Source organism: Hydra vulgaris, chromosome 12 (assembly GCF_038396675.1).
Source record: "Hydra vulgaris chromosome 12, alternate assembly HydraT2T_AEP".
Taxonomy (NCBI): domain Eukaryota; kingdom Metazoa; phylum Cnidaria; class Hydrozoa; order Anthoathecata; family Hydridae; genus Hydra; species Hydra vulgaris.
Genome location: NC_088931.1, coordinates 83,265,358 through 83,293,113, shown reverse-complemented (window position 1 = coordinate 83,293,113; position 27,756 = coordinate 83,265,358). Strand labels below are relative to the sequence as shown.

At 27.8% G+C, this 27,756-nt stretch overlaps 1 protein-coding gene across 2 annotated transcripts in view; it reads right to left on the bottom strand.

Annotated features, from left to right (window-relative positions):
- Positions 1-27,756, bottom strand: part of LOC100206609 (ataxin-10) — a 40,303-nt gene that overhangs the window by 4,022 nt on the left and 8,525 nt on the right. For both annotated transcript variants that reach the window (XM_065814703.1, XM_065814704.1), the window contains 8 exons: positions 24,756-24,830; positions 23,658-23,744; positions 21,719-21,799; positions 21,354-21,391; positions 21,167-21,279; positions 15,870-15,975; positions 14,267-14,400; positions 2,839-2,902 (listed from right to left, as the gene is read on the bottom strand). In XM_065814703.1, coding sequence (XP_065670775.1) covers positions 2,839-2,902; positions 14,267-14,400; positions 15,870-15,975; positions 21,167-21,279; positions 21,354-21,391; positions 21,719-21,799; positions 23,658-23,744; positions 24,756-24,830 — 698 coding nt within the window. The remainder of the gene's footprint in view (positions 1-2,838; positions 2,903-14,266; positions 14,401-15,869; positions 15,976-21,166; positions 21,280-21,353; positions 21,392-21,718; positions 21,800-23,657; positions 23,745-24,755; positions 24,831-27,756) is intronic.

The following is a 27,756-nucleotide window of genomic DNA, read 5'->3' as shown; positions in this document are numbered from 1 at the left end:
ATAGAATTCATATTATCTTTGATCCCCCTCATCTAATTAAAAGTGTTCGCAATAATCTTATGCGACATAACATTAATATTGATGGTAATATAGTTTCATGGAATCACATTAGAATGTTGTATGAGCTAGACAAATGCAATCCTATCCGTCTTACACCAAAATTGACTGACAAACATCTCGATCCTGGAGCATTTCTAAAAATGAGAGTTAATCTAGCAACACAAGTATTAAGTCATCAGGTTGCCACCGCATTGTCTTTGTGTGTCACTGCAAATATATTACCGTCAACTGTAAGAGTGACTGCCCAATTTGTTGAAAAAATGGATATTCTTTTTGATCTGTTAAATTCAAGAAAGCTTCAGGGTGATAAACCTGCTCGTTGTGCTATAACAACTAATGGAAATAACATTACATTGTTAAAAGAACTCCAAACTTGGATTAAGAAATGGAAGTTTTGTGATGTACAATCCCAATCCAAGATAGCTAGTCATTGGGGGTTAAATGTTACAATTAACAGTATACTAGAATTGTGCCAGGAGCTTCTCTTGGAAGGATTTCCTTTTGTTTGCACATCTCGCTTCAACCAAGATTGCTTAGAAAGTTTTTATGGAACTATACGGAGTAAAGGAGGGTGGAATGACAGACCGACTGTAAGACAATTTCGAGCAGCTTACCAGAATGCCCTTTTGCTGTTGTCAGTAGAAACTAGTAAGTCTAATAGCAACTGTCTGGCAGAAACAGATTTTAGTGTGGCATTGGATCTAAACTCCTTATTTGAAAATTCACAAAAAATACTAACTATAAAAGATTGTCTATTTTTTGATAATAATACAAAAAATAATGTTCTTTTAAACAGATTTCCTGTTGCTATCCTTATAAAACAATCTATTGAACAATCACATACATATTTCTCTAACTTGTTAATAAAAAGAATCTCTCTGTGTCAACATTGTAAGGTAGTACTTTGCAGTGAATCGATTGATTTTACAATAGCTAGTAAGAATGGTATGGAGACCAATAAACAAACAAACATCCAAAATTATTATCCAAATTCATCGTTAGTTTCTTTGATTTCTAATATGGAAGTAGTTTTCATAGAATATATTGAAAAGTGGCTTGATATGGAAAACCTGGCTTTTAGATTATCTTCCAAAATAATGGAAATATGTTCTTTTGAGTTTTTATTCAAATATCACTTCGAACATGCTTTTTACCTACAAAAAAATAGTCCATATATTCGTCATATCACGAATATTTTATTTTATTAAACTGTATAACCGAGATCTTTCTCCACACAATAAAAAAAACTATAAAAAGATGGAACGTTTGCTACACAAATAATTTCAATTGTATAATAACAACAATTATATATATATATATATATATATATATATATATATATATATATATATATATATATATATATATATATATATATATATATAAATATATATATATATATATATTTATTTATATATATATATTTCTGATTTTTCAGAGTTGTTTTATATTTTTTTATAGCAACCAGATTTAAGTGGGTTCATATTTTAAGTCAAAAATGTAATTTAACAAATCGAGTCCAAAATTTGATTAAAAAACCAATAAAGTTATTTAGAAATATTTCATTACTAATAGCATTTGTTGCTTTATATAACTTTATATATATATATATATATATTCGTTTTTAATTTGTTTTTTAAATGTTATTCTACTCGGGCATCCCATAATCCTCTGCAAACAAATTAACATTTTTTTACGCAAGTCGACAGCCCTTGGTATTATGTGTGTACCGGTTTTTACATCCATTTAAAACAACCATGACATTCATTTAAAACATCGTGCCAATCAATTAAAACAATCGTGATTTTCAATTAAAACATTTAACGCATGCGCAATCTTAACATTCTATATTATTCAAAAAAAAAGGTTTTATTTTAATATTATTTTTATTTTTTTTATTCAATTTTTGAAAATTATTAAAAAAAAAAATTTTATTTAAAATAAAATCTTTATTTTCCAATTACTGTCGAGGTATGTCATCTGACACGCTTCAAAAAAGCGTGTCTTAGGTCAGAAAAATTGGAAAATAAACATTTTATTTTTAATGAATAAATTTTTTTTAACAATTTTCAAAAATTGAATAAAAAAATAAATTTTTTTTTTGAATAATTTAGAATGTTGAGATTGCGCATGAGTTAAATGTTTTAATTGAAAATCACGATTGTTTTAATTGATTGGCGCGATGTTTTAAATGAATTTCATGGTTGTTTTAAATGGATGTCATGTTTGTTTTAAATGGATGCAAAAACCGGTATACACATATATACACTATATGTATATATGTGTATACATTATATAAATTGATTTAATTATGTATGTGCGATGTTTAACTAAACTGTACTTGATACTATCAAATAAAGGTGGTTTTTCCAATTCTTTTTTCTTTCCTTAGATTTACAATTAAGTTTGGAAGGATTCCGTCAAATTGCTAATATTTTTGAAATTATTTTTTTTTCATATAAAATTTATATAAAAAAAAAATTTTCATGATTTTAGAACTGCTTGTTTAGGACTCCAAATGGTTCCAAATGGTATGTATATTCCACCTTAAAATGGTATGTATATTCCACCTTAAAATGGTATGTATATTAAACCTTAAAAGGACTTCTAATGGCATGTACATTCAACCGTCAAATGGGTTTCATAAGATGTTTCATTAAAATTAGAATACACAAATAACAAACTGTGTATAACGTCTAATAATTAATTTTAACAAATAATTTAAAAACCACGGGTTTAAAGCTAGTAAAGAAAACAAATTATATAGAAAAAGGATACAAGGATTTTTTTCGTCTATACTACATGCATTTAAAATGAGAGGAATACCACCTGAATCGTGTACCTAAAATAAAAATATTTCTTTTTCTTTTTTAAACTCATTTATATTTTTTTAACAATATATATTTGTAATATTTAATTTTCATTTTTATTTTAATTTTTCACAAATCAATTTTATTTAAATTATAATTATACATGTCTAAAAATCTCTTATTTATTGGGATGTAAATTTTACCAGATTAGCATATATCTCCCTCACGTCCCCATAAAAGAATATTGCAAAATAATAATATTTAAATTAAAATTAAACATTAGATAAAAATGCATAACAATAATAAATAATAATAAAAATATAAATATAAGTTAATAATAAAAATATGAAATAATTTAAATATTTTTATTTTGCAGTGTTTCTATATGGAAACGTTAGGCCATAGTCCTAAGAATGCATAGTCTGGAAATACGAACTATTTTTATTGTTTTTTAATTTAAACTTGAAAACTACGCGACGACACGGCGAACCTACACAACTTTAGAAAAAATGGCGAGCTTTTATAGTGATTCGGAATGTTTGTTTGATATGGTTAAAGGAGGATTTTTAAACAACGATATTAACCTAGCTACAGATATAGAATCCTTTGCTTCTGAGGTCAATAATTATATCAAACAACATGTATATAATCAGTGTTTAAATGAAACTAGACATTCCATCAAAGCATATTTAAAAAAAAATTCTGAAAAATTTTCTTCAAACATTTGTAGGAGAGAGAATTCTTCTGATAAAATGTCAATTTTAAAACTTAAAAATTGAAGATTGTGCAAGCTTATTGGAAATAGATATCCTCTCCGAAAAAGAAAAAAAAAAAGAAATTTATCAATGATATATGAAACTCAATGAGTAATCAAGGGGAGTACCATTTCATCGACTAAGAGTTTGCGTTAGGGCAACAATTGTTTTGATTTTTCCAAAAAAACCATTTGGATATAAGTCATATATATATATATATATATATATATATATATATATATATATATATATATATATATATATATATATATATATATATATATATATAAATATATATACTACTGTGATCAAAAAGTAAGGTGAATTTTTTTATAAAATGAAAAATCTTTATTTATTCTTCCAAATCTGTATCGTCCCCCTCAAAATAATCCCCCCCGGCCCCAATGCACTTTTGCCAACGTTTTTTCCAGTCTTCGAATCATGCCGAAAAGTCCTCGGTAGGGATAGCCTTCAATGCGCGTGCCGATTCACGTTGGATCTTTTCAATGGACTCAAAACGATTTCCCCGGAGTGGTCTTTTGAGCTTTGGGAACAGCCAGAAGTCACACGGTGCTAAATCGGGCGAATACGGTGGTTGTGGAGCAACATGGGTAGAGTTTTTGGCGAAAAACTCACGAAGAACCAGTGCTGTGTGCGAAGGCGCATTATCGTGGTGCAAAATCCAAGAGTTATTGGCCCATAATTCCGGTCTCTTTTTGCGAATAGCTTCACGCAAACGTCGCATAACGCTTAAATAATATTCCTTGTTGACAGTTTGGCCAGTTGGAAGGCCAAGTCTCATCGCCAGTTATAATTTGTTTGTAGACGTCTTGATAGTCAGAAAGCATTGCTTCACACGTTTTAACGCGACGCTCTTTTTCAAAGAAATTGAGAAATTTCGGCACCAAACGTGATTTGAGTCTTCTGAGGCCCAAATGATCCTTCAAAATCGCTTGCACCGACCCAAATGATATTCCAACCATGTCAACAAGGTCTGGAATGGTTAACCGACGATTTGCAAGCACCAATTCTTTGATTTTGTTGTTGATGTGGCGATCATCAATCGAAGTCGATGGTCGTCCGGAGCGTTCCAAGTCATCAACACGTTCTTGGCCTTCTTTGAAGTCTTTGTACCACTTGTAAACATTTTTTTGAGACATAGTCTCTTCACCGAAGGCCTTTTGCAACATTCGATACGTTTCAGCAGCAGAAATATCATTCCGCAAACAAAATTTAATAGCATTTCTTTGCTCAACAAAATTAGACATCGCGAAAATCGCCGAATGCACTTTTGGTACTTCAGAAACAAGCGTAAACAAAAAAAATAATTATGAGTTTGACATGTAATTTGGCGCAAATGTTAATGACATTCCTACCAACTTAAAAATAAAAAAGATTGGAGGATTCGAATAAGGCGGGAAGTTTAAATTAAAAATTCACCTTACTTTTTGATCACAGTAGTATATATATTGTGTTAGTGTATTCTACAAACAGAGCGCTCAATGTTCTAAAAGAACAGAGCAATAATAAATTTATATATATATATATATATATATATATATATATATATATATATATATATATATATATATATATATATATATATATATATATATATATATATATATATATATATATATATATATATATATATTAGTAAATGACCAATGCAAGGTTTGATAATATATAGCCGGGGCGGGGTTTGATAATATTTAGCCAGGGCTGGGTTTGATAATATTTAGCAGGAGCCGGGTTTGTGACCGGGGCTGCATAAACATTTATACATCCTAAAGCATATTTTTTTTATTCAAAATTCATTTTATATTTTGTTTATATATGCATATATAAACATCATTATGATCAGCATGATCATCAAATCATCATTACCATCATAATCATGATCATGATCATGATCATCATCATCATCATCATCATCATCATCATCATCATCATCATCATCATCATCATCATCATCATCATCATCATCATCATCATCATCATCATCATCATCATCAGGCTTTAGCTTTCCTCTTTTATGCTGTTTCTCTAATATAAACAACCATTTTCTTTCTTTAACTAAACCTCACTTATACAATATATAAGGCATTCTCTTCAAGTTTTCTTACTGCTACCACTACCACTTTCTCCTGAAGCTTTTACCTCTCTACATGCTGATACCTAAATCACTTTAATCTTCTCTAACAAACGTTGTCCAATAAAGACATTTTTTTCTAATCTGTCTAAGACTATGTCCCCTTTTCTTGTTGTGTTAGAGTCACACCACACATTCGTCTGATCATCTTCTATTTTGGCAAAGACTACACGATATAGATATTAAAGTTTATATAAATATGAATGGATATTGTTTGCCAGCATCTAAATAAATAGCAAAAATATATGTTTATACCTATAATATGTATGCATAACTAAAGCGCATCTTGGAAGCTTTTATTCCTTCTGGAATAAAATTAAAAGCTTATATTCCTTCTATTTAATATTAAGTCAAGTCTCATTCTACTCTGCATTTTTTAGCACCTTGAGCAGTTGCTTTATTAAAAGTAATTTTTTTTTTCCATCTTTTTTACAAGAACATCTCTCTTATAAACAAATGTCCTTTTATTATTCCAAGAAGCCAATGTAAAAAGGTCCTGTCTGATGTTAACCTCTTTTATTCTAAGTTTACTAAATCTTGTTTCTAATCTCAGATGTTAGGATCTAGAGACTTTTGGTAAGTCTTCAACAGTGTCATTAACTAAAGTAAGTCTAACATTTAATCTCTAATTCGTGACTTTTTACTTCTCTCCAGAATAAGGCAGAGTTTTTTGCAAAACAATCTTACTCATATTCAACTCTTGAATCTAATGGCCACACTTTTCTTGCCAGTTAAACAGATTAACCCATTGTTAAACATTAAAATCACTATGGCTTTTAATGCTAAAGTTAATTCTCAATTGAATACTTCTACAGTTTGTGCTCCAGACATGGTTTCCATCATGACATGGTTTCCATCATAGTCTTAAAAAAGTATTCTCCAGAATTCTTTTCAATTTTTGCTAGACTTTTAAAAAGTGCTAAATAAGTGGTCCAATTTTTCAAAACTCTAGAAAACACTTTAACGTCTCCAACTATCCTACGATTAGTCGTCACGCTGTTATTAGTTTCTTTATATAAAGTTTTTGAAATTAATAAATTGTTTCTTTCTAACTGCGGAATTAAAGTTATTCTTGAAGGCCTACACTCCACTTTATTTCAAGTAACTTTAAGGGTACCACAAAGTTCTCTCTTTGCTCCTGTAATGTTTCTTATCTACAATAACAATTTTCATGAAAATTTTACATCTAAAGTACCTCTATTAGCTAACAACTCAACTATATACTCTTGTCTGGACAAAAAACCTTCACTCTTTAATTGCTTAGAACAAGCACCAGGTCTTAATTTGATCTCTCTTCTGTAACAGCCTAAGGCTTGCAGTGGCTTGTGGATTTAAATTTTTCAAGGTAACAAATCTCATTTATTTACTGCAAAAAAATGTTGCAATATTGTTGGCATTCCTATATTGACGAATAATAACCCTCTTATTCTCAGATAAAGTCTAAAAGCACATTGTAAATGTAATAAAACCTGTTTTATCCACCAAGCTTGAGTTACTCTCCCATTGTTGCAAGGTTGCATTTCTTTCTTTTTTCTAAAAATACTATCATGGTCAATGCTTAAATAAGCTACCATCTCTATTACGATAAACCAAAACTCATTCTTACTTGGCTTCTTATTCAACAAGTTGCATCCTTTTACTGTATCTCTCCCTTCATGCAATAAAAACTTTTATCAATTCAGTTTTTTGTCCTTGCACATCAAAAAAGACTTTTACCTCTTCCCCATCTTCGTGTTTTCATTTTTAATAAATCTTGCAACTTTTAAAGTCTTCAGTTAGCCATTTTCTAGTATTTTAACCTGTCCTCTATTTTAAAGTAACTCATAACTTAATAGTGGTTAAAAGTAAATTAGATTTTAAAAATATATAAATATATGCCAGTATGTAATAAATAGTAAATGTAAATATAAAATTATAATAAAAAAAGTATTAATTTTTTTCCAGCCCCAGCTATCAACCTCTGCTAAATCCTATAATTTTGCCGGGGCCGAGTTTGTAAAAAGTGTCATTTTTAGCTGGGGCCCCAGTCACTTACTAATAAATAAATAAATAAATATATATATATATATATATATATATATATATATATATATATATATATATATATATATATATATATATATATATATATATATATATATATATATATATATATATATATATATATATATATATATACACACACTATAATGTGTATATGTAGAAATTCATATATATATATATATATATATATATATATATATACATATATATATGTATATATATACACACACTACAGTATATATATGTACATGTGGAAAGGTAGAGCTCAATGTTGGTCTTTAATTTAAAGAGCTCTGGTTTTTAATTTGAATTGACAACTCTTAATTATTTCTTTTTATTTTGAAAAACTTTAACATTGTCATTACATTAAACATTACCAGTAATTGGACAAATTGAAAACTGCAACTTGATTGCATTGATGCTGTAGTTAAAATCTCTGATAGATGGAATATCTTCTCTGAAAGTCTTTCAGTAAAAATAAATTAAACACCATTTCCAAATAAAACTTTAACAACTTCTTTGAATGAATGCAGTGTAATTTGCGAAGCTTCAAAAATTTGTGAAGAAATAAACAATATTGATTTTAAGCTCTCATCAAAACTTCCTTCTTGTTGACCTGAAGATTCTTTTTACTATTTTATCATTCTAGTGATTTAATTGACCAACAAAATCATTTACTGAGTCAAAAGCTTAAGCTAAAATATAAAATGGGATTAGTACCTTCATGATTCACACAAAACTTCTTTCATTCAATTACCAATAAGTTTAATACTAGAGCAACTGGCAACTTTATTGTACTCCGAAAAAAAACTCTCAACTCTCTATCTCTTATTGTGGCCCCTATTTATATAACAAATTAATTCCAAAATACACCTTAATTAGTCTTCCTGACAATATATTTTCTTTAAAGTCAAAACTTAAAAATCTTGTTCTTAATATAGATAATTACATAGAATTGTTCTAGTTAATATGATTAAATCAAAATTTGAACTAAAACAATCTACAATGTGAGAAAAGTCAGATTTATATATATATCTACAAAACATTGAAAAAAAAGTTTTTTTAAGATTACAGTTGCTTCTGGTAACAGTTAAATAAAATGATTCTGGTCGTATTATAAACAAGGTAGTAGATCCAGCTGTTTCTGGTAAAAAAAAAAATTGTGTCTATTGTGTCTTCTTGAAGTTGAAATTGAACTACATATTACACAATTTTTACCAGGCATTGCAAAAAAGACTTGTTCCAATAAAAACACAAAAAAACATAGTAAAGTAACAGAAAAACGCTAATAACAATCTTTCTGAGCAGGTTCAGAAGTCAAAAAACAAGAAAAACAGTATGAAGGAATTAAAACTTTTTTTGCGCTTTTGTTTACTTTTAAGCTATATTTTTCTTATAACTATGGTTAAGTGGATTTAGCTAGGATGTTCTGTTTTAAGCAGAGCTGATGTAAAAAAAAAGCTATATGCAAAACGCGAAAAATGGGTAAATTACCTTTAACTTTTATGTTTTAAGAGTTTTTCCTAATGTTTCTGAACAAAACATTTTAATGTGAATATATATATAAATATATATATATATATATATATATATATATATATATATATATATTATATATATACATATACATATATATATATATATATATATATATATATATATATATATATATATATATATATATATATATATATATATATATATATATATACATATACATATATATATATATATATATACATATATATATATATATATATATATATATATATATATATATTATATATATATATATATATATATATATATATATATATATAAAGTCCTAGCACTATAAAAATCAGTTTAAACTTGTTACAATTGCATTTTTTAAATGCATTTCTTACAAAGTGTATAAATACATATTTCAAATATTTTCATAATTTAAGATAAAGTTATCTATTATCTTTGTATATATAGAAAATTAAATTGAAAGGTTTTGTATTTAGGGAGAAAATCAAGATTTAAAAATGATAAAATTGTAATGATAAAAAAAAGCTGTTTTCGGTCACTTTCAAACATAAATTAACGTTTGAATCTTTTATTTCAGTACTTATTTTTTTATACCGTTAAAATCATAAGAAGCTTTAGAAAATAGTTAGCTAATAACATTATTTAAATTGCGCTACTCAAAAAACTGTATTTTGGCCAAATTTTAAGTGTTTCTAAATCACTGTGCACTGCCTTAAATACTTGCTAAATATCAAAAAGCCTATACAATCATACTTAAAATTTGATTGTATAGAATGGTCCTGTATGAAATGAAAATTACAAGCATTGAGTAAACAAAAGAAAAAAATTAATGAAATACGTAACCAAATGTTTAATTGGGTAAAAATAATGCTAATGAATATAATGCGATGAATTAGATAAAACTTTAAGAGAATTAACATAAAACGTGGTAAGGGAGACCAATGGCCAATTGCCTCTGTTTTTATTCTTTGAGCTCTTTAGTGCTAATGGTAAAATATTTTGTAACTATTAAAGTGCAGTCTTTAAGAGTATGAATTTAGACATTTTTAACTTGCATTCATTTCAAAATAAACTAAAACTTTTTTGTTTTTTTTTAATAAATTCATTTAATATTGTTAAAAATTAAATATAAAATAAATATTAATTTTACAAAAAAATATTATTTTAGCCTATAATAGCCTGACTCACAACAGAGTGCTGCTACATCTACTATCTTTTAGCCTGACTCGAAAGGGAGTGCTGCTACATCGGCTAAGAGTTTGGTTGGGCAGGCAGTCTATCAATTAAAAAAAAAATTACGGTCTTGCATTTTAATTTTTTACTTTTTGTCAATAAAATACGGAAAAAACTTTCTGACAACATATAAGAATTACATATATTACATATGTACATATATATATATACCCCTTATATATATATATATATATATACATATATATATATATACATATATATATATATATATATATATATATATATATATATATATATATATATATATATATATATATATATATATATATACATATATATGTATGTATATATATATAACTCTTAACTGGTTGTCAGAAAGTTTTTCTGTATTTTGTTGACAAAAAGTAAAAATTAAAATGCAATACCGGAATTTTTTTATTTATTAATTGATAGACTGCCTGCCCCAACCAAACCCTCAGTCGATGTAGCAGCACTCCCTTGCAAGTCAGGTTAAAAGATAGTCAATGTAGCAGCACTCCGATGTGAGTCAGGCTATTTGTCAGTCGATATAGCAGCACTCCGTTGCAAGTCAGGCTATTTGTCAGTCGATGTAGCAGCACTTTGCTGCAAGTCAGGCTATAAGATAGTCGATGTAGCAACACTCCGCGCATGATTTACAGTAAAAAAAATTATAATAAAAACATTTTATTAAAAAAAATAAAAATAAAAACATTATTTGTATTGTTAAAAACATTCAGAATGTTTTTAAAAACATTCAGAATGTTTTTAAAAACATTTAGAATGTTTTTAAAAACATTCTGGTCAATTAAATTTGCGTTTTTGTGGGTTTTTTTAAAAAACGATCAATTTGTAATTAAATTAATGGTTTTTACTTTCTGACAACACGCAAATGTTGGACGAAAGTCAAAAGTAATTAAAAGTGACATTTGTTGGCGTAAGAATCATTTTTTTCCTTCAGTACTCCCAAATGCAACAATCTATAGAACTATATATATATCTATAAAAAGGTGTATATATATATATATATATATATATATATATACATATATATATATGTATATAAATATATATATATATATATATATATATGTATATACATATATATATATATATATATATATACAAATATATATATATATATATATATATATATATATATATAGATATATATATAGATATATATATATAGATATATAAAGGGATATATATATATATATATATATATATATATATATATATATATATATATATATATATATATATATATATATATATATATACAGTATCGGACAAAACGAGTGCAACCAAATAATGCTAATTTAGTTTCTTTATATAAAAGTGCTGTATTTTTTCAATTTAGAGAAATAACTATGTAACTGTTTAGAGACAAAGTTCTTCAAGTTTTATTCATCACAAAGTTCATTATTTGTACATGAAAATTAATAATTAATCAAAAGTATTAAAAAAAGTTGATTTCCTTCTGGACAAAACAAGTGCAACTTGACAAAATATTGACCAAGCTGTATTTCGCTATCAATATTTCGTGGCAAATCCTTTGTTGTCGATCACAGCTTTGCATCTTCGAGGCATAGATTCGATCTGGTGATCAATGAAACTTTGTGGAATCGCTGCCCAGGCCTTTTGGATTTGTTCAAACAGTTGATCCTTATTACGAACACCTTCACGATTAATTCTGCGGTTGACGATCTCCCACAGGTTCTCGATAGGGTTGAGATCGGAGATTGAGACGGCCAATCCATCACTGATAGGTGGTTGTCTTGAAACCAATGGTTGACTACTTTTGCAGTGTGTTTCGGATCGTTGTCTTGCTAAAAAACCCATTTTATTGGCATATTCCATTCAGCATGAAGTAACATAACATCTTTCAGGATATTTTATACATGAAACGGTCCATTATTCCATCGTTTCAATGTATTGGACCTAGACCGTTAGCAGAAAAACACCCCCAGACCATTACATTGCCTCCACCATGCTTCACGGTCTTATGGCAGTAACGTAAATCGAGGCGTTTTCCAGCCGGTCGACGTACACGGCAAATGCCATCGCTCCCAATGATGTTGAACTTTGATTCATCACTGAACAGGACAGTTCGCCATTTCTGCACATTCCAGTCAATATGAGATGTAGCAAATAGGATTTTTTTCTTCTGGTTTTTAGTGAAATCAGCGGTTTCTTTGCAGGGCGTCGAGAAAACAATCCGGCTTCAACAGCACGTCATCTGATTGTTCGGTCCGATACGGGCAGTTCTAATTGCTTTTGTATCTCGACTGATGACATCCAGGGATCCTTCTTGACGGATCTGACAATCATAGAATCCTCTCTAAAAAGTGGTGGAAGTGGAAGTGGTGGAACGATATTTGGAACATAGTCTTGATACAGTCCATTTTTTCACGCGATATTTATCACAAATACTTTTTTGTAACATTCCACTTACGTAATTGCCAATAATTTTCTTTCTCAGTTCCAATCCAAGACTGTCGGGAGCCATTTTTGCACTTGAAGTCATAAAAATAATAAAAATAAATAATCACGCTTCTCAAGGCTTACCATGTTACATTTACCTTGTGATGATACAATAATGCTCTGTGGAACTCAACGTCTTGGTTGGATGTGGACTGTATTGATGTAATGAAACACTTGTTGCATTTCACTTCTTGTATTGATGTTCTTTGATAAAACACTTTGATAAAACTCACTTCGATAAACTGTCTTGATAATACTGACTGATTGACTTCCATATACTGACTGAATTACATGTCAATTTACATGTCTCTTATATAGTAAAATGAACCTGTGTGAACCTGTTCTGGAAGATTCTAGATGCTTCTTTTCGATGCTTCTGGATGCGTCTGGATGCTTTTGAATGTTTCTGGATACTTCTGGATGCTACTGGATGCTTCCAGATGCTTCTTCTGGAAACTTCTGGATACTTTCTTTAATTATTAAAAAAACTTCCGTGACATTGACACGGACCAGACTTAAGAAAATGAAACAAACCAAAAAAGTTGCACTTGTTTTGTCCGCTGCAAAATGGCACTTGTCAACGAAATTCTGCCTGTGTGCTGTCACCTGTCAGCTGATTGCTAATGTCATGGCATGCTATGACTCCAGACTTCTGAACTGTTTGCTGTGGTAGTATAGTTCGTTTCGTTTTTAAGACATGTAAAATTAAGAACACTTTTTAGCATTGTTCGATGTTGGTTGCAAATGTTTTGTCCAATACTGTATGTATATATATATATATATATATATATATATATATATATATATATATATATATATATATATATATATATATATATATAACTTTATAGGGATGCAACTGACTAAACGGTCTAAGAAGATTCATTAAAGAAGAATCATTAAAGAGATGCAACTCATTACAGGGGCGCAATTTAAATTAGCATGAAAATCTTTGAAATATTTTCATAATTTTTTGAAATATTTTTTCTATTTGTATAATGCTTACAATACTGTACAACTGTTGTATACTGTTACAAGTACAGAGAATAAGCAAAAAAACAACGAAGGCCTTAAACAACAAATGACAAGAGCTTAGCTAACAAGTTTTGCTATAGTACATTAAGTAATAAAGAAAAGCTGATCAACCTTAAGCAACTAAGTACAAATTTATTTATCAAGAAATTTTTTTTTAAATCAATTCTAGAAGTATTTTAAATCAAAATTTTAAAACTAACCTCATTTTGAATAGCTTCATTTTGATAACTCATATTTCCAATCAATCGAATAAGATCGCGCTTAAAACCAAAAGTTGGACTTTTTTCATTTATATTTACAGCTAAATCCATTGAAGCTATATTTTTCAATAAACCTGCATTAAAAAAAAATCTAAAGTTAAAACCACTGATATAGTATTTTTAATAAACCTAATTTGAAAAATGTAGATGTTCAGTAGTATATTTGATTAAACCTAATAAGCAACTCTGGCACCAAATGTCATCTTATACTAGACCATTACATATTTCTTATCAAATCTTGAAGTATAACTATTTTTCTTTGCCTTTCTCTTTGCCTAACATTTTTTTCAAGAATCGCATTTTTGATAAATATATTTTATTGATGCTTTTATATGCCTCTTTTGATGAAACTAAAGATAATAATTTATTGATTATCTTTAGTTTCACAAAAAATAATTAATGAAATAAAGCACTCAAGTTTTGAATTAAACTAAATCACATTAAAAGTGTTTTTACTAATTTGTTATTGCTCTGTTTTTTAGGAACATTGAGTAATAATAAATTGCATATATATATATATATATATATATATATATATATATATATATATAAATATACATATAGGTATATTTATATATGTACGGTACATATAGTTTTAAAATACATGACCCTAAAATTATCAATGATGTCTTTATTGGCTTTGTCCATAGAGCACTACATTTATGCACAATAAATAAGATTGATGATGAGTTGTCGTTTCTTATTGATGTATTTGTAGAAAACGGGTATTAGAGGAAAAGTCTGGAAAAACTAGTTAACTCTATGAAAGAAAGTGTTAACAATAAAAAGAATCTCACAAAAAATCAACATTTCCTAATGTCTCCAAAAAGATTTGAATCTTTACCCTGGATCCCTGGAATCAGTCCTAAGTTACAAAGAGTTTTTAAAAAAGCAGGATCCACACCAGTGTTTAAGTCTCCAAAAAATCTCCAAAGTCTACTAAGTTCTAAAAATAAACCTACACTACCGGTTAATTCCTATCCCAGTTTACAAATTAGAGTGCTCTTGTGGCAAATGTTATGTAGGTGAAACTGGACTGAAGATATCATCTCGGACATGCCAGCTTCAAACAAGCGCACAACAAGGTAAAGGGGAAAATTCAGAGGTAAGGTAAAGGGAAAATTTCCACTAGAATGGTCGCAATACCTTAAAAATAGATATAAATAATTTTAATAGGAAAGTTAGGGAAGTGTTGGAAATACAACACAATAAAAGTACCTTTCGTGGCAATGGTCTTAACCGGGATGATGGCGATTATGTGACAACGTCTTTTTGGAAACCCATGTTCAAATTCTTATGTTACAAAAAACTATCTTAAAAAACTCTTAAAAAGAAGCTCTTACAAAGAATATTATTTTGTAAATTTAAATGGTTTTGTATAATATAGCGGTTTTATTTTTTATAACTGTTTTTAATATACTTGATAACGAGGGTATTAATATTCCTTCGAAATTAATCGATACACTCAACGGTGGTAAAGAATTCAAAAAGTTTAGATAAACGTTTTAGTATATTATAAACAAACAAACAAAAATAATCTTACCTAATGCACATTGCATCAAACTTTTCTTCTGTCTTAATAATGTAAACTTTACATGTGACGTAGCTTCACACAACAATGACAGAGTTTTATACAGCAGCAATGATTCCTAAATGTATATGCTTATAAATATATACTACTAATTACTACTACTACTACTACTACTACTACTACTACTACTACTACTACTACTACTACTACTACTACTACTACTACTACTACTACTACTACTACTACTACTACTGCTAAATTATTAAACTATTTGTTAAATATTTATTACTACAATAGAACTGTTATTATGATCATCAAAGTTTGTTCTTAGTTTAATTAGTCTCAAGACTAATTAAACTAAGGATTTAGGAAGTTAAGAGACTCAAAAATCTCACAAATAATATCAAAAAAGCTGGGCAATAGTTGAACGAGACAGAGCAACTTTCAGAGTTTTTAAAATTGAAGCCACTGATGCTCTTTTAATGATGCTCTTTACATTTGTTAAATACCTTTGAGAGTACAGAAGAAAATTTTAAAAGTCCTTTGCAAGACTTTAAAAGAAACTTGGTTTAGACCACAAGTTTTAGAAGAGAAGTGAGAAATAACTTTTAGTCACAGTAAACAATTAAGAGTTTATATATGAGAATAGAGTATTAGATTTTGTGATAGGTAATGTTAAAAAAAAACATCTCAGCACAGTAAACTTTAAGTAATAAAAAAATAAAAATAACAGTTTTATTCTTTTACTACTTTAAGTTATGGAACCTTCCATTATTATCCATCTACTAAAACAAAAATTTAGTAAAAATTCAAGGTATTTTCAAGAATTTTTAGATGTTGCACAAGGTTTTTAAACATCAGGCAGGTCTCAAAAGAAGCGAAATTTTATAAAAACACTAATTGAAAAAATTCTTTTTTAAAAACTATTTAAAAAAAATATAATATTAAAAATGTAGTTTTTAATATATATATATATATATATATATATATATATATATATATATATATATATATATATATATATATATATATAATATATATATATATATATATATATATTATATACATATATATATATATATATATTATATATATATATATATATATAAATATATATATATATTATATATATATATATATATATATAAATGGTGTCCCGTTTTCAGGGTCACATTTTATTTTGACATCTTCTAGCATTTTTTTGCTGCGCATATGTGAGAAAATGAGATCTGTAAAGTTTTAGAGCTCTAACTTTATCTTTTATCTCTCACAAGCCACCTTAAGTTTCAAAAATCATGATTTTTGGGTGAAAAAAGCCTGTTTTTGCAGTGCTTGTGTAGTCACAGTTTGAAAGATACAGGCTAATCTTATGTTGAACCATGTACTATTAACCCTCATTAGTTAGAAAAAAATTGGGAGCAGTTTGAATAAAACCGTTAGTTAGGTTTGAAGTGAGTTTAAAGATACGCAGTTGACACAATTTACCCATTTTTATGCGGTTTGACGCGGTTGACAAAATCAAACAAATACTAATCTAATCATTATGAAATGAGTCTAAATCGATTTCCGAACCCTTTTCACACCTAATTAGACCAACGAAAATCCAAAATTGGTTGAAAAATGTTAAAGTTATGTATGTTTTTCCAAAATATTCCTAAAGTGACAAGATTTTAAACATGTAAAAATGCCTATAATATTGCGTGTTATATAAATTAGGGAGAGGGTGGGGGAATACTACAATCTAAATGTGGCGAGCAAATTCTGACCTGGGGGTTTGGGGAGGAGGGGGGGTTATTTGGAACAATGCATTTCCTTGGCAAGGGGTGGGGCCAGGGAGTTAGTTGCAATGTTAATCCTTCAGAAAAGCGGCGTAAAATAAAATTATTATTTTGCTTTCTTGCATTGTCTCAAAAATGCCTAAAACATTTTAAAAGCAAAATAATAATTTTATTTTACAAAGGATTACCAAAAGTGCTTCAGAGTAGTGATAGAACACTATCATTGAAACTTTGAGTAACTTTATCTTTTTAAGTGAAAGAACACTTTATAATTCTGTAAGTGATAGGACACTTTTATAAACTTCTGTCTATTATAGTTATTATTTGACTCCAGTGCAGAGAGTAAACTTAATTGAACAGAATGGCTAAAACCAGAAAAAAGAAAGAAAAATTACTTCTTAAGAGTATAAGTGACAAGTTGAATGACAATCAACTCCCTTCTAACAAAGACATTTTGGAGCATTATTATTTATCAAAGTCTAAAAATACTAAGATCAAAGATAAAACCCTTCTCTGCTGTGGATTCTCTCATGATTTCAAGCTCATTTGTGAGGGAAAATTGTCAGTGTTTGGTTAAAAAGGTCACTGCTATTTATAAAAAAGCTGGAATTTCAACATCCAGAGTGGACAAAGTACAGAAGAAAATGAGTGAATTGCTAGCCAAGCACAAAAAATTGATTTCTCTTCAAAAAAGGCAAAACACTAAAGAAGTAGACAAAGAGAATAATTTTCAAAGACAATATTTTGTCTGTTCTTTTTGATGTTATGCCAAATATTAGTGATGTGATACAAATATTAGAGAAAAATAAGAAAATATCTCAGGTAGACAAGGCAGAAGATATCATTTTCATAAATGATCAAAGAAGTTGCCGGAAAATGTACATTGGGAAGAAATATAAAAGGTACATTTATTCTGCTCAAAGATCTCAACAGGCAAGAGTAAGAATGTCTGGAGCAGATCATGACTAGTTATCAATCTGAGCTGCAGGTTTCATCTTCAAGTGAAACAGAAATATCTTCAGAGGAAACAGACACCTCTAATTCTACAGATTTAAGTAAAGATGAGATAGATCCACAACCATCTACATCTGCTGGCATAGTAGGAGATAATGTCCTTATTTCAAAGATTAAACATGTAAGCATCAGAGCTCAATCCGATATTTTAAAGCAGGTGACTGATACAAGTGAACTTTCCAGTAAAGGTATGTCAAATTCCAATATACACAGAATTGGTAGAAAGGTCATACAGGAAACAGCGGAGAAAGCCAGGGGAAGCTTTAAGAGCAAAAGCCGCATCAAACACGATTCTTCATTATGATGGAAAGCTAGTCAAAGAGTATACTGATGGAAAGAAACTCAAAAGAGAGCGCTTAGCATTGAGTGTAACTTGTGATGGAGAACATTTTTTGCTTGGAGTACCTCCTGTCACTGATTCTACTGGAGCTTGTCAGACTGAACTTATCACAAAGTTGTTGGATGCAGAAAAAATACCCAGAGGTGATTATTGGGACCTAGCAGAAATTGTTCAATTCTATTTATCCCCAGAGATTGATCAACTGACAGTTCGACAACCTGGAGCAATTCATCATGCAAGGTTTATGGCACAGGCTATATATTACATTATGTTGCAAATTCTGAGCCAAATGACAGATTATTTCCATAGCTTCCTACAAAAAGAGAAGTTGAGGCCATCTCTGAGTTTGTAGCATTGTATCATGCAAAGTGGTTCTTAACCTTGTCCCAGACTGTAATTTCTCCAAGACATGACATAAAAACAATCTGGGAGATGAAGTCATACATGAAGAGCAGACCTAATGTTGCAGCCAAATGTCTCGATAGCATTGCAAACCATACATGTTATCTTCATCCAACTTTGATCCCATTTATTTTACTGGATCCTGGAGTGTCAGATGAGGAAAAGACTGAAATTGCTGAAAGAATCCAGATGATAAATGATTCAAAAGAAAAGGATCCTCTGTCATTTATGTATAAGAAGGTTAATGTATCAGGTTTCATTGACAAAGAAGGAGAGAGGCCCAGGTTGTCTGAGTTAGTTGATTCAGAATCCATTTTGATATTTAACATCTTAAAATTGGATAGCCATTAGCTTAAATGGCTGAACATTCCACCTAGTATGTGGAACAGATTGTCTGGCTACACAAAGTTCAAGGATTTTATCTCCAACATTCCTGTAACTAATAATGCTGTAGAGAGGAATGTTAAGCTTATACAGGACTTTGTTGATGGAAGCCATGATAAAGAGTTGAGGCAAGATCTTCTCCTAGCAGTGGACCAGAAAATAAAGGCTGGAAGACCCCAAGGGAGTGATGGAAAGAAAAGAAAATGTTTATGTTGTATAATATATAAATAAAATTAAACATAATTAGTAGTTTTTAACCGATTTTGGATTTTCATTGGTCTAATTAGGTGTGAAAGGGGTTCGGAAATCAATTTAAACCCATTTCATAATGATTAGATCAGTATTTTGTTTGATTTTGTCAACTGCGTCAAACCGCATAAAAATGGGTAAATTGTGTCAACTGCGTATCTTTGAATGCACTTCAAGCCTAACTAACGGTTTTATTCAAACTGCTCCCAATTTTTTTCTAACTAATGACGGTTAATAGTACATGGTTCAACATAAGATTAGCCTGTTTCTTTCAAACTGTGACTACACAAGCACTGTAAAAATAGGCTTTTTTCACCCAAAAATCATGATTTTTGAAACTTAAGGTGGCTTGTGAGAGATAAAAGATAAAGTTAGAGCTCTAAAACTTTACAGATCTCATTTTCTCATATATACGCAGCAGAAAAATGCTAGGAGCAGTCAAAATAAAATGTGATATATATATATATATATATATATATATATATATATATATATATATATATATATATACATATATATATATCTATATATATATATATATATATATATATACATACATACCTATATATATATATATATATATATATATATATATATATATATATATATATATATATATATATATATATATATATATATATATATATATATATATATACATACATACCTATATATATATATATATATATATATATATATATATATATATATATATATATATATATATATATATACATACATACCTATATATATATATATATATATATATATATATATATATATATATATATATATATATATATATATATATATATATATATATATATATATATATATATATATATATATATATATATATATATATATATATATATATATATATATATATATATATATATATATATATATATATATATATATATATATATATATATATATATATACATACATACCTATATATATATATATATATATATATATATATATATATATATATATATATATATATATATGTATATATATATATATATATATATATATATATATATATATATATATATGAATATATATATATATATATGAATATATATATATATATGAATATATATACAAAAAAACATTTAAAACAATAAAAAACAAACTTCATGAAACTGTTGGCAATCTTCAGCAACTAACATCATTATACACAGCGATTTTGATTCAAAATTTTCAGCAAAGAACAAAAATGTTTCTTCCTTAGAAATATATTTGCAACCTTAAAAAAAAAATAGAAGATAAGAACAACTATTAAAAAAACCCAATATGAACATGAAAAACAACTTCTCTTACAATTCAAGTCTTCTAATAACACATCTAGAAGAAATAACCTAAAATATGAAATAACAATTAATTAAAAAACCAAGAAATGAAACTATGATGACTTTGTTTAGGTGTTAAAGAATTTTTTTTTATTTTTTTGTTAAATAAAACTTAAGATAAGTTGTTACATTGGATTATGTGAGGTAAGTTTTTGAAATTACTTTATAGAATTCACAAATCTTCAACTTCAAACATAAGAAAAAGAAAAATCAAATTCTAAAGAAACTTCAAGTTTATCTATACATTTCACAAATTAGGTGCATAAACAAAAACAAAATAATAATCTAATGAAGACTAAAATCTTAATAATATACCTGAAGTTTATAATACAATACCTGTATTCTGGATAGTCGATAAGATTTTTGTATAACAAAGTGAAATTTTTGCATCTGATAACAAGTTGAATAACAAATATCCTGTTGATGTAATAAAAAAAATTAATTGTTAAATAGCTAATAATAATAATAATTAGTGATGTGCCGGGTACCTGGTAATTTAACTGTCAGGCTATTTGTCAGTCGATGTATGTACTGAAGCCCCTGGCAGCAAACTATTTCAGTATGACGTCAGACTGCTCATCTAAACCAGCAGTATAAGATATATATATTATATAATATATATATATATATATATATATATATATATATATATACTATATATATATATATATATATATATATATATATATATATATATATATATATATATATATATATATATATATATATATATATATTATATATATATATTACATATATATAAATATATATATATATAGTAAATATATATATAAATAGCATTATATAAATATATGTATATATATGCGGTAGTGGTGTAATGGTAGAGCACTCGCCTCTACTACTACACCACTACAGCAAGAATTTCATAGTTTGATCCCCACCAAGTCCCTGATAGTACCAAGCTCAACTTGCTTCTCTGCACAACAGTCTTGTTCATTGAGGTTCGTGTTTCGGAGTTATAGAGTTGAGAGAGGACTATAACCACAAAAGTAGCCTCCTTGACTGTAGTGGCCTTGGGGAGGTGAATAATTAAGATATATATATATATATATATATATATATATATATATATATATATATATATTTATATAATGCCTGCTTATGTTATTCCATTTGTAATGATTTTTAAACATCTGAAACTTTAGATGTTTATTTATGACTAATTATATTACTACTAAATACTACATATCTGAATAATATAATTATTCAGATACGTAGCTATGAAAATAACTGTTTCGACAATATTATAGGGCTGCCACACATTGGTTAGCCAAAATCTTTCAGAACAGAAGGAATAATCTTTTCAGAAATTGATGGCATATTACCTACATAACCATTTAACAAAACATAATTACAAAACATAAAAAGTAAAAATGCTATGTGTGCACCACGAAGACAAGTTGCAATCCAGTTGCTGTTTTTACAGTTTTTTTAGTTGCATGTTGCTGTTTTGACTACTAATTATAACTATTGTGCCAGTTATGTCCAATGGCATTCCATTTTTAATTAAATGGTAAACATGTGTACATAATATAAGTATCCACAGAAGAATCAATTCCATTTGTAGTATTTGAAGTTAAAATAATATTACCTTGAATACTTTTAATGCAACAGATATCAAAAACTCCTGTCCTTTCTTAAGAAGGCTTTGGAGTTAGTTTCATTTAAATCTACATCCACCTTTTTTTTAGTTTTATTTAAATCTACATCCACCTTTTTTTTAGTTTTATTTAAATCTAAATCCACCTTTTTTTAGTTTTATTTAAATCTACATCCACCTTTTTTTTAGTTTTATTTAAATCTACATCCACCTTTTTTTTGTCCACTCAGTAATAAGTTTTATAAGAAATACACTTCAGTTATATATGTATATTCAGCTATATATGCTTGTCTGAATATCAACATTCAAGAGCAGCTATGTTTATATGTATGGTTTGCTTGTCTGAATATCAATCCTTGAACTCTAATTAGTTAAATTTCATGATGTTGACCAAACGGTACACTATTCAGCAATAGAGATTTTACAAGCTTTTATTCCACCTTTTTAAAATGGACCCGGTGCTGGGTATCTGAACTTGGACCTAGTATTTTCTTCCGGGTACCCGATTTGGGGACTTGACATAAACTGGTTCGGACACATCTCAGATAATAATAATAATAAAATAATAACAATAATATTAAAATACAGTAATAATATTTGAAGCAAATTAAATAAACATAAAAAAGCCAATAAACATTTTAAAGCAAGGTTTACCCCCATTCAGCATCTTCATAATTAATGCAGTGTTCAATAATTGATATCAAAAGCCACATATCGTCTTCTTTCTCAAATAACTCCTCTCTAAAAAGTATGCATTTAGTTTTTGAATATATTTAAAAAAAAATTTTATTTTGGCAAAATATGGCAACACCTAAATGCTATTTCTTGTAACAACTAACACATTAAGTCTTGTAGCAAATAACACATTAAGTCTTGTAGGAAATAACACATTAAGTCTTGTAGTGAATAACATATTCATTCTTGTAGCAAATAACACATCTAAAAGAATAAGCTTTTATAGTGCTATTGATTTTAAGCAACTTTTCAAAATGACAATGAACTTTTTTATTTCTGTAATTATTTGTAATTGTTAATAAACATGCAATATGAAAGTCACCAATATTCCTAACTAAAAGGATTTTCAACTAACTGAAAAGTGTATGCTTATACCCTATATGCTTATATTAATTTTATTTACTTCACACAATTTTAGGAGAAATTAGTTTTTAACTTATGACTGGTGATTATTTTAACTGTTAAAAATGTTAAAAAATAACTAACTTTATATTAAATATAACTTTATGAACAAACTAAATGTTAATACCAACATAACAACAACACTACTCAAATGATATTAGCAGCACTAATGGAATCAACAATACTATTAAAATCAAACATTTTTACTGAAAAAATGTTATTAACGAAACAACATAAAAAAAGTTTTTGGAACACAATAAAATGTAAACAATATTTATTTTATGTATGTGGTATGTTAACAACAAAAATATTCAAAAATTTGATTTTTGACGTTGCTTTAGTTAAATTATTTTAGTGTTACTGCTTCATTGTCTCGTTTATTTTTTAATGGGTTTTGTTGGCGTGAGTGTTTTGTAAATTTTTTGTTTTAAAATGTAAATATTTCAGCTATAACAACTAGTGCTTGTTTGTAACAAAATTTATTTTTATAATAATTTTGAAGAGCACGACATACTGATATATATAAACAACTTTAACTTTTGTGCATCTACAATGATTTATTATTTATAATAATTAATAAATATATAATGATATAAAAACTATCTAATAAAATACCTTTCTTTCAAACAGTTAAACAAAACCATGCAAGTGATATCTTTCCCATGGGAATCCATGTTTGACATAATATGACTTAAAGAAAAACATCAATTTAAAAGCCAAAAACTAACAAAATATACATAAATTCAAATTTTATGTTTTGAAAATACTGATTTTAGTTAAACTATCTATATAATTTCTCAGAAACTTTTGTCAAATTCATTATGTTATATATATATATATATATATATATATATATATATATATATATATATATATATATATATATATATATATATATATATATATATATATATATATATATATATATTTATATATATATATATATATATATGTATATATATATTTATTTATTTTTTCCGATTCTGTGTGCTCCTGCTAAGAATAGTAAACTTTTTTAAATACCAAAACTAGTATTATTTCATACATGGATAAAATAAAGAGTTTCATAAAGAATTACAAAAATGGATTATTAATTAAAGGGTGATGCGGAAGTTATCGGACAAAATAAAATCGTCAATAACTTATTTATAAATAAAAAAACAAACTATTATTATATTTTTTTTAAACAAAGCATTTATCTTTTAATAAAAATATATTATTTTTTATATGAAAAAACACCACCATCTGCAATTGATCTCAATTTTGCTCTGACGCCTTTCATATGCAACTGTTAAAAGTTTAAATCAACTTCTTGTAGTTTTAGTTTAATGCGATCAATCAAAACTTGCTCTGTTGAAGCTTGCCAATCTCCCTCGTAAACCTTCTGTGCCAAATGTCCCCAAAAATTTTCGATTGGTCGTGCTTGAGGCACATTTGGGGGATTGGATTCTTTATCAACGTAATAGACATATTGGTCAATCCAATTTAGAGAATCTTTAGAATAATGAGAACTTGCTAAATCTGGCCAAAATAAATAGTTAAAGTCTCCATGATACTTGTGAATAAATGGAAAAAGTCGTTTTTCTAAACATTCATTAATATAGATTGATGAACTGATCGCTACAGCCTTGGAAGTGCGAAACAATGGCTCGGACATACCACGGTCAGATATGGTTATCCACATTAATAATTTTTTTGGAAATTTCTCTTTTCCTATAAAACGAACACTTTCTGGGTATGTCTTTTTGTTGTTTGTGTAGTATCCAGAATTTCCAGGCATGTTGTCCCCTGCAAAACAAAAGTATTTTTCATCATCGATGACTAGAAGCGATTTTGTGTTATAGAGTTGGTTAACTAGTTTCCTGCTTCTTTTCTTTGCCTTTATTTGTTGTTCTATAGTGTACTTTGGAGTCTTTTCACGTTTTCTATATTTAATATTCATTTTTTTTAACTGACGACCAATTGTCGATTGATTTACACTGAATTTAATACCTATTTTTCCCTGACTGACCCCTTTTCGATTGTTGACAAGTCTCGTTAATTTGGCTTTCTTTTCTCTAGTCCAGGATGTCGGACGACCAGGGTGCTTTCTATCAGAAAACGATTGAACAGTTTCAAGTCTTTTTAGGTTATCATATATTGTACTTCGAGCAAATCCTTCCTTTTCAAAATGATTTACGATTTTTTTTGTTTTTATATTAGGTTTATTTACAAAAAATATTTTTAGTTGCTTTTGAAAAGATTCTCGTTCAGCTGCATTTAACCTCATTTTGTGCATAAAATTAAAGATAAGCCACAGAAACTAATTATTATGCTCAAATAATGAAATTAGGATTTATCCGATAACTTCCGCATCACCCGTTATGTTACAAAGAAATTTATAAATAGTAATTATAAAATTTTCATTGTATCGTACAAACATAAATGATAAGTATTATTTAAGATATTTCCATATTGCATTTTGATTGGTATCCTTTATTGCAATTTGCTTCGCTTTTATCTGTGTATCATCAGCCAAGCGATTAATTCTGAGCCGCCTTTTTACTACAGTAACAGGATCTCACTATTTCAGATAGACCAATTAGATTAATAGTCATTATATTCGATATATTAGACACAGTAAAGCCACTTCTCTTATCTGAGCATATTAAGTTCATTTTTGAGAAGCCTCTTTCCGCTTCTGCAGAACTTAAAGTAGTTGTTGCAACCATATTTTCAGCTTTTTGAACACTGTAAGGAATTGCATATTTCTTGGAATTTTTCAACACATTTTCCACAAAATCTCTATAATGATTTATATCAATTTGATACTTAAAAATCTCAGTAAATATTGGCAAATGTTCTTTAACTGCTTTCACGGAATAAAAACTTCTGAAATATTCCAGTGATTTGGCTCCAAAATATTGAGAAATTGTAATTTACTTGTGTCTTGAATTTAGTTACATCCTGCTTTTAAATGATCACAGTCCATTAGTCTCTTTAAAATTCATTATAATGTTTTCTAAAAATTTTTGCTGAGGAAGTCTGATGAATCGATTTTCTACAAAAGTTATATTTTTGAAGGCATCTGAAGCATCAATATTTTTTTCATATGGACCCTTTTCTTTTTCAAGCTCTTGAAATGCCTGAATAGATCTTATCACCAGCTTTTCAGTGTTTATTAGATCTAATTTCCTTGCCTGTAATGCATTTGAAAGAAGTGAAATTTTGTTTAAAATATCAACCATCAATGCCAAATCATTCAACAAATATATTTTTTCAAGACAAGTAGCCATGCCCAAGAACTGTTTATTTGAATGAAAATACTTATGTAGTGCTGGATAAGCGTGCCAAATAACTAGGACAGGTCTTAAACTACAGGCAGCCAATCTGAGTCCAAAACTCTACCAATCTTTATAAAATCAATTTCAATTCTTTGGAAAAATCAATTTCAATTCTTCGGATTTTGAAAAGTTCAATTCAGTTCTTATTAGACTGATCAAAAATAGTGTATATCTTATCAATGAAAATTATAAAATGATTTACTTGATTTATTTGATTTATAGAATCATCCAAACAACAAGCTGGAGAAACTGTTTTGTAATCCTCATGCTTACTCCAGATTTTCTTCCAAGCA